Raw genomic sequence first — 15769 nt, forward strand, 5'->3', positions numbered from 1 at the left:
TTCCTGTTGCCGTTGCACATTACGAAACCTAAAGGTCATCAACATTTAAGAACTTTTTTTGTGACAAAAAGTCCTTCGGCACCAGGATAGAGGTCAGACAGCTCTCAGAAGCTTGTCATTCTTAACGAGCATAGCATGTATGTCATGCAAGGGTGGTTACTCTGGCGAAGCTCTAGAAATTGACTGTACTTCAAAGCACCAACTTACGACGGCGACAAAAAGAAAATGGCCATGACACAAAGCGCGATTGGGTTGTTTTGTGTTGTAGTCCTGTTGCTGTTTTCCCTTTCGTAAGTTAGCGCTTTAACGTATAATTATGTATGTCGTCGGTAATCACCCTTCTTTTGAGTTGAAGAACCGCTGAGAGCTGCGAAGTGTTGAATAGGGGAAATATTCTTTGCTAGCGCGGGCATCCATGAAAGAAGCAGGTGAATTTTATTATTCGTGTTATTTACCACTTTTCGCTGTGCTTTAATGATATCTTGATGGCTCAAAAGTCGCGTGGGGAATGGTGCGATAGCTGTCATATCTTCGCGGGTTATTGAGTATGGAAAGTGTCAATTTCTTGTATTTTACAGAGCGTGAACGACCGCGCTCTAGAGGAACGTCCTGTCATCAGCTGACGCTACGAATGAAGTACGGTGGAGGCAAACTCACAAGACAAAGTCGGAATTTGAAGTTTATGGAGGCAAACTCAAGGCAGGGACAGTAGCCGCATAGTAGGTAACATTGTACAAGGCATAAATACGAATGCAATGTATAAATTCGTCAAATACACTCACTGCTCGTACCAATATATTTTATGCAGAGTTAAGTTTATTGCAAACGTGGTGAAAAATCTTAGAGGTGTTTATGCACCCATTTTCTCAACATAAGGCATGCTGTTTAAAGCTTCTGAGCTTTGATACGCAGCACATAAACAAAGACGAACACATTTTATGATAAGACGGTTTGATATCTTGCAGTAAAATCTATACACTGAAACCTGTGAAAATGAAAAACACGCTTTGTTTATGTAAATAAATGAAAATAGTTGAAACATGAATTTATGTTGGGAGAATAAGGCCTTTGATAGGATGAAACACAAGAAACAGTAATGGCTTACAGAGCTGCTCTCACTCAATGAGGACATTTTAAAGCATTCCACAAACATTAGCAGAGGCATCCGGGGTGGCGAACAGTACTGATTAATGTCACAGGCCAGTTGCGGGAAGTTTGATAAAAAGAGTCGTGCAAAAGAGGTACGAGCATGATTTTATAAACAAGTGTCCTTATGTCAAAAATATCGGGGCTATCATAAATATAAGCCAAGCTGGTCGTGAAGTTAGGGAAATGAACTCACCCGGGTCTTTCCGTCATATTAACTATGCTTCGTGACTCTTCAATCGCCAATCCTAAAAGTCCCCCATATATTGACCAATGTCTCCAGCAATGTCTTCGCCAATGTCTTCAACACATAGTTTTGGTAAAGCCTGCGCTTACAGTTGAATTGCTGAACGTCTTTCAACGTTATTCTTCGGTTTGCTGGTTATTTTGATACTCATTCCAGAGCAATGTACACGCATTGTATTTACCAACATAATGGACGGCTGCAGGACGTCGTACTAGACGTCTCCAGACAATCTTTCTGCGCATTGCGTTAAGTACAGTGGCTCGACGGGGCAGCGGAATCTTTCAACTGTACGAACACAGCACAAAATATTTGTTTCAGGATCGAAATGAAAAGTGGCTATGTTATGTGGAGCCAGTGTGCAAGTTATGATACTACAAGCTGTCTTACAAGACCATGTCCATTTGTAAAGCCATCCGATATTTTCGCGAAATCACACAACGTCTCTCCGCAGCAAACAGGAAGGTGTCTCTAATGGACATTTTTTCAGCTGGTAGACTGGCGTACACTTTTATTATCCCATGATGGTGAACTGAGGGTGGCGTTGAATCTCAGATCGTGACCTTTTTTACGGCGTCGAGGACTCGCAGGTCTTTGGAGTGCTCGCCGAGGAGCCAGTAGGTGTGCATCACACCCTTGCCCTACAGAAACGGGAAGGACAGAGAGTTGCGTTAGCAAAGACGAAATAAACTTTTTTTCAAATGAGAGCTTTGTTAGTGGGATCGATAGCTTCCTTTAAACACACTTATCGATTTCCCCATAGACCGGTTGGTCCACCGGAAAGCTCTCATAAGATCCTGACACACGTCGCATGCGTGAAACGGAACGTCCATGGTGTCAAAACTGTTACTTGGAAATCGCGAAAAAGGAACAGTTCTACATCAGACAATACACCCATTGATCATGAAGAAGAAGTACAATAACATACCTTTATCTCAAACCAAGTACCCGTATACATTTAGACCGTTCTAATATGCGTTTACTCGGTAAGCGAAGAATCGTCATATGGGTTCGGACTTGGTTTGCGATTTGGGTCTTTGAAGGTTGGAAGATCGATTGGACGAAATTTTAGCGAAGTAGTTCTGATGCGAGAAAGCTTTCGCGCTTCTTTCAGCTGCCTTAAAAAACAAAATGGTAAAGTTTTTCAATTTCTTGTTATAAGAAATTATCGTGAAAAGTCTGGAGAAATATTCGGAAATATTTGCTTGACGGTGTTAAAAGCAGAATGATATCGTAGCTGGCTTGATGGAGTAAACTGTGGGGGTGAAGTTTCGATGTCTTTCTGGAAAAGGCCGTTGCGTAGTCTTAAATGAATCCAATAGCAGAGGACTGTTCATTTCATCTCGTAGCGTTGTGTAGGGCATCTTTTTACATACGGGTTTATATACATTCCTTCGGCTGCTGCATGCGTGATTTTCATCGCAGGTAGTGCGAACGGCATAAGCAGGATTTCCCATCAGATGAGGAAGGCAGGGCCGACCGAAAGAAAACGGTAAGGGAGGATATAAAGGGACAAAACAGAAAAAAAAGCCGAAAAATGTGACTAAAAAGCTAGCAAAAAAAGATCAATCAAAATGTCGTCAATAACTTCAGCGTGGCATGGCTCCATTAAATGATTCTCTGGTTTCTTTGTAAAGTTTTCGTTTTCTTCAAAGGCATCGCAGAATGACTGATCGCCGTTATTAAAGCCGACCTCGGAGACGCGTAAGCTTGTTCCGCAGTTTGAGATAGAATATTATTACCCCTAGTCGGTAATTGAAGGTAGGCAGTGTTAATAATCTCGTCCATATACATTAACGTGGAAACGCTTGTGTAGGGGGCACTTCCGCCTTGGCCTCTTATGCGTACGACAGTGCTGAGTGTATTACGAAGCAGTGGGGAACAGCAATTTTGCGCGAATGGCAGAAAAGTTGCCGCTTATAAGGGTTGAATCTTGAGGCGGAGGAATAACTTTTTTCGCAACAAATCAAAAATTTGTTTGCTTCCTGAGGTGGTGGCGCCCTTTGTCCAATGCACCAGAGTCTTGCGCCGTGGCTCCAGCACTGGTGATCAGAATAAGCTGGTCGTTCAGGTCTAAGCTGATCGGCGTCGCGTCACATCGCTCAGGAGACATATTGGGAATTGGAGGGACAGATTGGGTGTTTTCGCAGGGCTACGTACTGTGGTAGAGAGATCCGTTTTCACCGGGGCAGGAGGGCATTTCTTTGAGAGGAACTGTCCCGGGTAGATGGCGGGTATTAGACTCATGTGGGAGTACGTGTTAGTTTGGAGACGTCGCCAGATGGTGGCTGCTTCTACACTGAGTTAATTGTGTGATCATCATAATCATCAGCCTGTCTACGCCCACTGCAGGGCAAAGGCTTCTCCCGTGGATCTCCAATCCCCCCGGTCCTATACTAAATGCGACCAATTTACCACCGCAAACTTCTTGATCTCATCTGCCCATGTGACTTTCCGCCACCCCCATCCCCTCTTCCCTCCTCTAGGGATCTACTCTGTTACCCTTAATGACCAACGGTTATCATGCCTTCGCATTACATGCCCTGCCCACGTGCATTTCTTCTTCTTAATTTCTACTAATATGTCCTTAACACGCGTTTGTTCCCTGTCCCCCACCGCTCTCTTCTTGTCCCTTAATGTTACACCTATCATCTTCCGTTCCATTGCTTGCTGAGTCGTCCTAAATTTAAGATAAACCCTCTTAGTGAGCCTCCAAGTTTCTGCCCCCTAGGTGAGAACCGGTTAGATGCTGCTGTCGTACACTTTCTTCTTTAGGGACAATCGTAGGCTGCCATTCATTATCTGAGAACATTGTGTGGTGGTGAGAGCTTTTGGCATGAGAAACGGTAGTGCTTTATGCTTACGCTCTACCGGGGCCGGATGGGTCGCGGGTCTTCGTGGTCAGACTAATGCGGCTCTCGATGGGTATACGCTCGAGCAACGGCGTGTGCTTGCTGATTTCCGCCTAAACTATTCTGTCCCGGCGTCTATACAACGCACGCGATCGTTATGAGGAGGCTTGGCTTGTTTGTGATTATTCTACAAGTCATGTGCGAGATACTTCCCCTGCCATGGTTACGGCAGGCAGCTTGTGGCTGTGCTATTACCGTAATTCTTTGCTGATCCGTAGGGGCACAAAAATGGTCAAGTCCACAGAAGCTGAAAAATGTTTTTAACGCTTTAGCAGCCGACAGGTAGAGCCACATTCGTGTTTACATAGTAGAAAATCTATTTTCCCAATGGCAGTTGCTTGAGTGGGAAGATTTTACCTGAGACACTTAGAGATGGTACTTTTGCGAAGCCGCCGTTGCAAGTATAGTTAAGCCTGCTAAGGCTCCTCATCAAAGCAATGTGTTTGCCACCATACGGGAAGCAAAACACGGTGCTTATATTTCGAACGTAATTATTTCTGACGGTACAAATAGATTTAGAGTGCGCAAGTTACTTTGGGGGCTCTTTGCTTAAGTAAAAAAAAAATTGGCTCCAATCCACGCAGTGAAGGTGGTTGTACTAGGAAGCTGTAACCAACACCCGCAACCATTACCCATGCCGCGTCACTTGAATTCACACACGTGGCATCCGCTCACTGCTACCACCCCTCACGATCTCCGCGTCCATGTCTCACTCCTCTCTTGATGAGTTAAACGGAGGTTTGGCCAATGCAATTGGAATTTCCCGCCTTCTCACTGCTCGCACGCCGCCTGCATGAACAGCGTAAGCGGGAGTTCTTTTTTTTTTGCTTGTGGTCATGTAGCACGTGCCGGCACCTGACTGCGCAGTTTGGAATGCGCCGTTCGTGGCGGCCACTTTTAGCGCCTTTGGATGAGTGAGGAAGAGTCTTTGGATTCATCTCTCTCACTGCTTCTCCCTCATTGTTGTTTCATGCGCCACCGCCAGAGAGCGCCCTCTCCCTCCCCAGACACTGAATCCAAACAACTGTCTGTCGCCTCCCGCTACACTTCTGGGCGTAGCTTATTCGGCAAGGCGAGCTCTCTCTCCTCTTCTCTACGCCATCCCAGGTTCGATCCCTGGCGGTGCCAGCAGCTTATTTGTGTAGCTGTGATGTAGCCAGTAGTAGGTTGGTATGTATGTTTGCGTATCCAGTAGTAGCTTGGGAGTTTTTTGCTGACGCGGACGCGAAAACTTTCTTGGTTGGTTAGAGTATACTGCTTCGCAGTAAAGCTGTGCCTTCCCGAAACCTTTAACAAGAATTCGGTAAGGCAGGACATTATGTGGAAATAAAATATTTCTTAAAAGGAACTCTTTTCACGACACTGCTTCCGAGCCACATAAAGCACAGTTCTGCATTACAACGGGGTTGCAGGTGGTAGCAGTTCAGGGCGTGATTTTACTTTACCTTGATCTCGATGCCTCCCCTTGGCTCCAAGTGGAACGTCCCGAACCGCTCCAGGACGGCCCTGCTGTCGGGACTGACATGTATTCGCAGCGCTGAAATACCAGGAAGCATGCTCTCGTTTAGTACTCTCAGTGGGAGAGCCAATGGTCGAGAGCGCAGTGCCACAAAATATTTTTGGACGGTGCTTAGCTATGAAGTAGAGACGTACCTTCGCCGTTGGATTCCATCCGGGAAGCGGTGTTTACCGTGTCCCCGAAAAGGCAGTAGCGAGGCATTTTCTGTCCTACGACTCCCGCGCAGCAGGGACCTGTAACCAGAGTTTTCAAGTCAGTTATAACTCGTGAGGTATTCAAAGCCCTGACATGCCTTCGCATCCAACAACAAAAGATTCCAGTTCATTACGGTTGATCACTAGAAAAAAAAAAGATATTGTTAGCAAATGGATACCTGGCATCACTTTGAAAAACTGCCCTGTATTTCACCGCATAAAATCAAAATTGTACATTTTGAAGAAGGCGGGAGAAAGCCGCCTGTTTTCTGCGAGCTCTAAATAACGAACTGAGGATGGTCCAGCCACAACTACGCCTCCATGTTGCCGGCATTCGTAGCTGTATGTTTAATTGATTGCGGACCACGGAGTAAGAGCAAGACAGGAGGGAAACGCCGCTTCACAGGGAGGCCAGAAAATGTGTCTCTCGTCATAGGTCAAGCTAGCGGCATCTATCCCAGGAGAAAAAACTGCGCGGCTGCCGTCATCGGCTTTTCACTGCAACGCCATGAAATGAATTGTGGCAGCTATCACTTCATTCATAAGCTACCGCTACCCTCTCCTTCGCTGTCGTAGCTGCAAGTCTTGTATCTGCGTTGGTGTTTATTGAGAGTGCGACAATGTCTGGTCGCTCGCTCGCGCCAGCCGCAATGGACCGTTTCGCCTCCTATATACATTCTTGCTCCATGAAATAGGCTGAGTGGATTCACCAATGCGTTTGGTATATGCTGTGAAGGAGGAGATTAGGTAAATTTTGTGCTGCTGACCGCGGCTTACTACCGAACGGCAACCGACAACGGGGGTACTCGTGCGACCGCGACGAGACGGTGCTTCAGAACTCAGACTTTCTCAAACCATGACGTGATAGCGCTGACGCATCGCGAGGTATAAAAACTATTTGGAGTGTTTGAAGTACCTCAGGATTGGCTACGTTCTGAAACCTTGAGGATCTCTTACGTATTTTTTTTCGTTGTAACTTTTTGTTTCTCCGGACAGTGCTCCTTTTACAATTATTTTGAATTGCTCTCTAACTTTCTCTTATTTCTTGTCTCTTTTCCGCCTTACAATATTCACCACAACGGAAGTAAAAGGTCATGCCGTTAGAGGGACTAAGCTCTTCAGGATTCGACAAAGCGTCCCCTTCCTTTTTTTCCGAATGCCACAGATGAAGTTTTGTCGTGTTAGTGAGTGCTCATGCATTTTTTTGTTCAATAAAGCAAATAAAACGCTTTTACCCATCATGCATCAGTACATTTTTTCTATAAAGAGCAAGGGCAAAATTCTTTTAAATAGTAAAGAGAGGTTACTAAACCATGGGGCTAACTGACCGTAAACAGGCAACTACAGTGAACTTACACCAATTGTATTTAGTTAGGCAATTACAATGAATGGAAGAAGTACTGCCTATGGCACAGTAAAATGAAAGTTTCGTTCGACTTTTCTAAGATAATGAATCCGACTTGCATCAGTCATAAAATACGAAGGCGCGGCATTATACCAGTTATAGTGGCGTTATCATTTTAAGCACGCCTACCGCGAAGCGCAAGCTTGCAGCCATAAATTGAGTGAACTTCTTTAATTCAAGGTTGCGGCCATAAATTTACTGGCGCTTTTTTAATTTCTATAGCATTGAATTTGGAGCCGTGAATTAAAAAAAAATAAAAGCAGTTCCACCTAACGTGAAAGCTGTCAGAAGGGCAGAGCAGTAATTCACTAGAGTGGCTGTGACGCCGTTATGCGCTCATTGCTACTATCCCTGGCGCTCTGACTATCCCTGTTTCACTCCTCTCTCGAGCAACTGGACAAAGTTTTGTCCCACGCAATTCAATTTTCCCGCCTTCGCAGTGCTCGTGCGCCATCTGTGTGGAACAGCACGAGCGGGAGTTCTGTTCTCTTTGTGCTTGCTTTCATCTCCACGTGCTGGACCCTTTCTGCGCCATTTTGGACGCGTCGTTTTAGATGCGACGGCATCTCATTCACTCGCCTTGTCCCTCCATACGGCGTTGTCGTTGTCCGTCCCCACCCCTCCCCCATTCTCCTCGACGCGCGAGCTGCGCACTCCGCCGCTCACCCCCTCTCCTCTCCTATAGCGAACACTCTCTCGCGAGGTGCATTGGATTGGATTCGATTGGCTTGGCTTGGCTTGGCTTGGATTGAATTGGATTTGGATTGGATTTGATTAAAGTGGATTGTGTTGGATTGTGTTGCATCATAGCCGCGCCTCGTTGCATCATAGCCGCGGCAGGGTGTTCACGGCACGTTTCACGCGATGGGAGAAACAACCTAACGGAAACAACAACGGAACCCCCTATGCGTCGTATCTACACAGGGGTTCCCGCGAGGGGAAGTGGGAGTAATTTTTTTTTTGTGTTCCGCGGCCACTTTTTTTTTGCTTGCTGTCGTAAGAACCAACCCAATGAGTCTAACTAAATGATCGCGGGCACTGCCAGTTAAGTACATAAATTTTGCCTCAAATGTACATGCAGTTTTCTGTGGGTTAGATAATGGGGACATGTATGACTTGTTCCAGCGGTTCCAGGAGTTTCGGATGTTTTTGCATAAATAAAGCTATTGTTGCAAGACCCTCTTAACTTTTGACCAGAAGGCTAAATCGAGGGACAAGCGGGTATCTTTTCAAAGCCTGTGTTTGAGTGCGGGACCCCGCGTGATTGCAGTGCCTAGGTAGCGGGACATCGAACGAGCCACGGCGACAAGCCGGGCCCCTAAAGTGCTCTGCACTTAAGAGCAATTCACGATCGCCATTTTGTCAGCCTTCCAGCCGACGGCTGCTTGAGAGGTTGGATTCAAGCTTTAGAGTTTTCATAACTGTGGTTAGTATACCAGATGGCAAATCCCGCTGCCTAATGTCACACTCAGATTACATATTTTATACTTCTTTCATACAAATCACTTCGTCGATCACGTCTACACTTTCTTATATCTTAGGATGCAGGTGTCACATGTAAAATTTAGTTTTCCAAGCTGAACCCAATGCGAAAGAGTGCCGACTAGCGGTTTTTGAGGACTTATCGGAGCTGAAACTTTGTTCGAAAGATCTGCATCTGAAGAACAGGTTTGCGAAATGACATGATATGTCTGATTTTCAGAAAATCTCTCACTTTTATCGGTTTTAATCTGCCTGCTGGGCAAAGGTGTGCGCAACAGCTCCGGATAAAATGTCAATTTGTCTGTTACAATTTCTGAGCCAACGCTTACGGTAAACACGCTTATGACGAATACGTTTTCGCTTCATATCGGCTAAAGATATGGTTCCCGCTATAGAAAAAAAAAAATCTGCCTTCTAGAAACATTACATTGTTTATGAAAGTGTTGTAACAAAATTGCTAACTGCAATTACTTGAAAATGAAAATAAAATATTCCGATAAAATTACTCAGAATTTCTTAAATTTTGTCACACGATATAAAACCTAATTTGCTTCTGCAAGGAGTGCCTCATTCACCTGGAGTGATCCTTATTCGCAATTGCAGAGCGTTCTCACAAAGTATCGACTTGTGGAACACCTATTGTTTGCAATATATGCTAAAAAAGAAATGTCTGCAGGAAAGAAGCGCTGAGGGGCAAAAAGGCGTCGAAACCCACCGGTGTGAATTCCGATCCTCAGCTTCAGAGTGTCATCGGGCCTGTGCCTGATGCGAAAGTTTCGCACGGCCCGAAGCAGACTGAGGGCCATGCGGGCCACTTCCCGGGCGTGGTTGTGGCCATTGCGATCTGGAAGCCCAGACACAACCATGTAAGCGTCCCCTATGGTTTCTACCTTGAAGCAGAACAGGGAGAGAAGCACAGAGGGAGAGCGTCAGACCGCGCGCCTGCCACACGTCCTCGCGGAATGACAAGCATTTGCACACTTCGACTGCTACAAACTGCAGAATGAAATTGCTTCCGTCTTTATCTTAAGTTGGAAGTTAATGCAGAAATTCACAGCTTATGTTTGTGTAATGGACTCGCCAGTATTCAAAAGAGAATAGCCCCGGGTGCGGTAGAATATATTTCCGGCAGCGTGAAATTATTATGGGCCCACTGTTTAAAAATGATTTTGCAGCGCGCAATAAAGACTATCAATAGAAGCAGTGGTATTACGCAAAACTTGATGTTGTGCTTTGTTGAATCTGAGCGGGATGGGCTTATGCGCCTAAAGTTAACTGCAAGAAGCAATTGCAGAAGAACCAGACGCGCAATTCAATAATACGAACCTGCGCGAACGTTCTAATAATGCTAAAGTGCCACAGATGCGCGTAAACTGATGCAATTTCAAGGAGCACATCTTACCCGCAAGTATTTTAAATAGCAGCAACATACGCTTTGCTGAGACCTGAGCTCAAATTATTCTTCATAAACCAAGTGAGAGAGTTTTGCTCGCGGGTGAAGGTAATCAAGCAACCTTTTGGACTCAAACTTTACATTTTAAGCGGAGACCACTCCTAAATTTTGTTTGGAGTTGGGCGCAGCCGATTGTCACGTGATTATAATGAACGAATAAAGCCGTAATGTTACTGAAGCGAGTTTGCTATGACGCCGTAAAATATAACTATTTAGTTATTATGAAGTATTTATTTATTGTTACTCACGGGATAATATATTCACGCAGAAAAAGAAAAGGACGAATTTCCCGGCTGCTAAATAAGGCGTCCAGCATAATAAAGAAAAACACCGTATGGATCGCCATATTTAATTCAAATAACGAAGGCCCCAACTTAAGCTCTGTCCAATAAAACACATGCCAACAATCAGTATTTTTTTTTATATTGCTACGTAACACCCGGAACATTTCACATAGCATTGGACTGGATCACCTGGTGGTCAATCCATCGTACACTTCACCTATGGGTATGTGCCTCATCAGTGAGCGCGTACCGCCTTCAGTTGTAATTATCTGTAAATAGACAGCTTATTCGCATCTGCCTCGTAACAATATCACACGCAGTGCGATTTTGTGTCACAAATACGCCTAGTAAAAGTAATTATTGCTCGATGGCCTTTAAGTTACTACTCATTTAACAGGTAGGATGCACACAGATTAGGTGCCTTATCGTTTCGCCCGCCGATTGAAGTATTCATTGCAATGGAAACAAAAACAAAGTGCTCGTATTCAAACGTCGCTTTTAGCGCTGCAAACTTCCTGGACCAGTTGTTTGCCGCAGTGTGTCATATATGTGACAAGCTAAAAAGCGAGAAAGGGCATGAAATGCTCTAGTACTTTTAATAACTATTGGAAAGCTATGCAATAAAGTGCGGTTGAAGACGCCACGAAAGTCTAAGCTAATTTTCGACGTGAAGACTAGGAATATCGGTGCAGGTAACTTTACGTGGATAAACAAAATACTTTGCGTGTATGGAAAGAATGTAAGTGGAGCAAACCAATTATCAAGGCAAACTCCCAGCAACGCAGTAAATATAAAGCAGCTGGGCAAAATGTATCCCAGAAAGTAAGGAGGAGCCAAATCTTTGAAAAATTTCCCACTTCGCCGCACAACGCCTGTCACGAACGCGATACGAAAATTCCCAGGCTTCTTGGCGACAATGTTCAGCGCAACCGCTCGTCAGATGGTATTAATAGCGCGTTCTTTGTTTTGGGAGATTCAAAGCGAAAAGTACACATGGAAGGCCGACGTAGTCATTATTCAAATTCAGAGCAAATCTCCGTTTTACATGCTCTTAATAAAATGGCGGTTCTTACACGGGACGACGCAGCTCGGTCCGCTCGCTGTCACCACTGCGTAATGTTTCGTCCCGAATGCGACGCGAGTTTGTGATAACAGGAATTCCTGTCGCATATTTCTGGATACCCTTCTGTCGGCCGCGACATATTTCTCCTTCCCTCTCCTCCACTCTCAGTTCTCCGTGTAGCGATGCCGGCAGCATTTCAAACATTCCTGTCGGCGCCGTCGGGACGAGCTTCGTCAAATCGCGGTGCGCTAGCGCCTTTCGGCGTCCGCTTCGGTTTGTTAGTCACCGCAAAACCTGCATTATACACTTTAAGTGTGTGGGCCTCATTTTCGGCAGCTGAAATTGTTTGAAACGGGTGAAATGCAACCAAGTTTTGCAATATCCGCCGTACGAACGCTGTATAAGCTAAGTGGTGATAAACATTCCCAAAATTTGGCGCATGAACACAAAGCAACACTGAAGCGAGTGAAAGGACGCTCACGGAGCATTTTCGCCCATATTGTTTTCGTATCGGTCAACAAATATGGGGCGGCAACATCACCTTGCGGCAAAGCCAAGCCATTGCCAATGCTCAGCAGAAAACGGCGGTACCTCTCGTTTTGTAAATATAAATACTTGCAGCTGAGACGACTCTGTCGTTACTCGGAGTGTCTTTTACTTGTCGTAATCCGAACGTCCACACTGAAATCGTAAGCCTTAAGTAATTTCTGTCTACTCTCCACTGTCAACCAAGACTATGGTTACAGAAAACGTCTGTAACTCTTGTTTAATCGATACTTTCGCAACAAACGTTATATCTTATATAAGGAATTTCGTCTACTGTCAATCAAGACTATGGTTACAGAAAACGTCTGTAACTTTTGTTTAATCGATACTTTCGCAACAAACGTTATATCTTATATAAGGATTTTCGTCTACTGTCAATCAAGAACATGGTTGCAGAAAATGTCTATAACTGTAGTTTACCCGATACTTTTACAACAAATGTTCTATGACAATTGGCCGTTCATTACTCCGAGTTTTATTTATTTTCCCCAATTTTTTCATAGTGAAGTGGCAAACAGAAAGAATGACCTTATTCTGTCAATACCTGGGCTTTAAGAAGGAAAACAGACAGCGCCATGTTTGTTTGCTGACTAGGATAGCGAACGCGCTTGTCTTTCCAAGTTTTATTAAATAATCAGAAAGCCGTAGTCCCTGCCACTACCAAACGATAAAAAAATAAACACGCGCACATAATATAATAATATGTACGATGCACGATGATATGTAGAATCGAACACCAAGGTTCGATTTCTATATAGCTTCGCTAACAACCCACCTTCAAGGTGGAATGGCTCTTAACGTTTCTACCTTTTTATTAGAAGCACAGTAATCTTGAATAGTAAAATAGGATTAACGGAGTTTGAGGATCACTGACACCAAGGTTCGATTTCTAAAGACTGATGGGGTTCATTTAGTGCAGATTCTGAGCTGTCTACATAAAACTATAGGCGTAAAACGTTGATCGAGCCAACTTAAATCGACGTGGTTGGCGTGGTGTCGAAAAAATGAACGACGCTCACACTAACGCGTAAGACTTGAAGGTCGCGAAGCTGTACGCAACCTTCACGATTATCACGACGGTTTAAGTTTACGATTGCTGCCCATTTGCTTCTTCTGCGCTGCGGCAACGATCTTTACTCCATATTTGTTGCTATAACGGCGAAAAATAAGCAAATCGAAGAGCAGAACGAAAGAACGGAACGCCAACACTTAAACTACGCGCCCGCAGGTGCAACGTGTACCCTATCACGTGCGCTTTGTCGAGCAGGGGGCGTGATTCCGCTCCCCACAGTCACACTCGAGTGAGTAAGCCGTTCGACTCTCGGGTACTAATTCACGGTCGTAGGCGAGCGGGTTGCGAATCAACTAGCTCAGAGGTCATAAACATGACGTGCTCAAACGCGTTAAGAGGATGATGATAACCGCAGGAGTGGAAACATTTTTTTTAAAAGCAGAGAATTTCAGTAACTCACGATGTCACCCGCGTTGACGTCCGTAGTCGTAGTCCGCACCCCTCCCCCTACACTATATAAGAAAAATACTATCCGGCGCCTGGTTTTGATCCCTCGACCCTGCGGGCGGAACGCAATTTACATGGTGCTCTACCCACTGCGTCACAAAGCCGACACAGAATGGGAGGCTACGAACGCGCCTTATATCCTTTATTGAATCAAACTACGTCAAGAAGCTGCTGATACAACGCATTCACTACCACCAACTCCCCAAACACTAAACGTTAACGCAATACACTCACCCCCTATGCGACGCATTTACTCGAGTCCCCCTCGCGGGGAGATGGGCCCAATTTTTTTAAATTGCACACTGAGACCTTACCAGTCCTAACGTGGCTTGATGAGAGGTTTTTTTTTTCCTTGGGGAAAAGATTTTTGACCGCCGTTTTTGACCGCCGTTTTTGGCCGCGATTTGACCGTTTTTGACCACCATTCTGCAACGCCATATAGCATGAAGACCGAGGAGAAAGTATACACTAAACTTTTTTACACCTTTTTAGCCAAAAAGGGTGTAGCATAGGTGGAAAAAGGGTGTTGGGAGGCCTTTACACCCTTTGTCTTGAGTCTCAACACCCTTTTCTTAGCTCTACACCCTTTTTGTTTGAAAAAAAAAAGGGCGTTGATCAACTTCAACACCCTTGGTTTTTCTTAGGGTGTTGAAAGGGTGTGGAAAAGCTGTTCAGCTGTTCATTGAATAAGGCCATGTTCGGATGCTAATAGCACTGTAAAGAAGAATACATCCCCTCATATACTCCTCTACTCGCAAGAAATTTCCAAACGCAAAAAAATAAATAATTGCTCTTATGCAATGATCGCTCGTTTTCTTATTCGTTGCACCACATGCCCCAAGTTTAGCTTTGGCACGTGAAACACCAATTTGAACCTTCAAAATTAAGAAGACTGTAGTCGTGTGGCGAAAAGGATGTTTACCAACTGCAACACGCTTGGCTTTCTGTAGGTTGTTGAAACGGTGTGAAATAGGTGTTCAGTTGCAATAAAAGAACAACGGAGCTGGGGGTCGACCTAGTTTCTTCCGGTGTTGCTAAGTTTTGTTATGTTTGCTAAGCTTTACAATGTTCTTGCTCAGCCAGGATGACCACTCAGGGATGAGGCCAAATTTAACCGGATTTCACAAGGCTGTTCCAGTGTGCCCCCCTTTCCCCCCCTCCCCATTTCCAGGAGATCCAAGAGGGAAACAAGGTATGTCGGCCCCCAGCGTTGCTGCTTCTCCAGCCCTGCACCACTATTGCAAGCTGCGCGAATTTTTTTACCTTTTAGAATCCAAAAAAGACTTGTACCTTTGAAATGGTACAGTAAGTGGTGCGCATACGCATACGCCCCTTGAGCTCACGCTCTAACAAGCTCGAAAGCCGACTTCACTGTTATAATACCCTATCTGCGGTGGTGCACCCTTTACAGGTGCCCCAGTTCTTTTTCTTTGTATTTTTTGCTAATGCCACCGAAACTACCTCGTGAAGCTTAAAGAGCTTCACTGGTAATAAATTATGCCAATTCATATAGCTGTAAACATCGTGAGGTACAACCTCCCCCCGCCCGCTTGTAGATAATGTTCAGTCCACCCGTGTAAACAGGTTCAAAATGCCTCCAAAATTGGAGGCATCCACCTTTTTTCTTCGTTGGCGGTCTTTTCTTACACCCTTTTTTTCTTTACGCCCTTTTTCTTAGTTTTGAACACCCTAATTTGTAGCTTCACACCCTTCTGGAAAAAAGGGTGTTGAAATTATGGACACCCTTTTTGAAGGGTGTTGAGGTGGTAGGGAAGATTTGTATGGTATTTAATAAAATTCTATAAGTTACGGATCAGAAAAACTACCAAGTAATTAAAAAGTTTTTGCAAATCCACGTGTTGATTTGTATATTCTCGTAGTAAAATCCATACTTCCAAAATTAGCGCTAAAATATCAGTTTTTTGCGACAAGCCCACCGACTTTAACTGGGGGCTTTCCTCTGCTGGGTATAAAAGCAAGAACAGCACATGTGTTGCTAAGT

General features: G+C 44.7%; 1 protein-coding gene across 5 annotated transcripts in view; it reads right to left on the bottom strand.

Annotated features, from left to right (window-relative positions):
• Positions 1 to 666: 666 nt before the first annotated feature.
• The window catches only part of LOC144179260 (atrial natriuretic peptide receptor 1-like), a 185775-nt gene continuing 170672 nt past the window's right edge, over positions 667 to 15769 (bottom strand). For 2 of the 5 annotated variants that reach the window (XM_077707547.1, XM_077707545.1), the window contains 4 exons: positions 9618 to 9792; positions 5956 to 6054; positions 5748 to 5839; positions 667 to 2031 (listed from right to left, as the gene is read on the bottom strand). In XM_077707547.1, coding sequence (XP_077563673.1) covers positions 1942 to 2031; positions 5748 to 5839; positions 5956 to 6054; positions 9618 to 9792 — 456 coding nt within the window. In that variant the 3' untranslated portion in view covers positions 667 to 1941. Of the gene's footprint in view, positions 2032 to 5747; positions 5840 to 5955; positions 6055 to 9617; positions 9793 to 10809; positions 10909 to 15769 lie in introns of those variants that run through there. The other 3 variants (XR_013324191.1, XM_077707549.1, XM_077707548.1) reach the window with 3 other exon arrangements.

Source organism: Haemaphysalis longicornis, unplaced genomic scaffold, assembly GCF_048455015.1.
Source record: "Haemaphysalis longicornis isolate Haplotype H1 unplaced genomic scaffold, Haemaphysalis longicornis Haplotype H1 scaffold_4, whole genome shotgun sequence".
Taxonomy (NCBI): Eukaryota; Metazoa; Arthropoda; class Arachnida; order Ixodida; family Ixodidae; genus Haemaphysalis; species Haemaphysalis longicornis.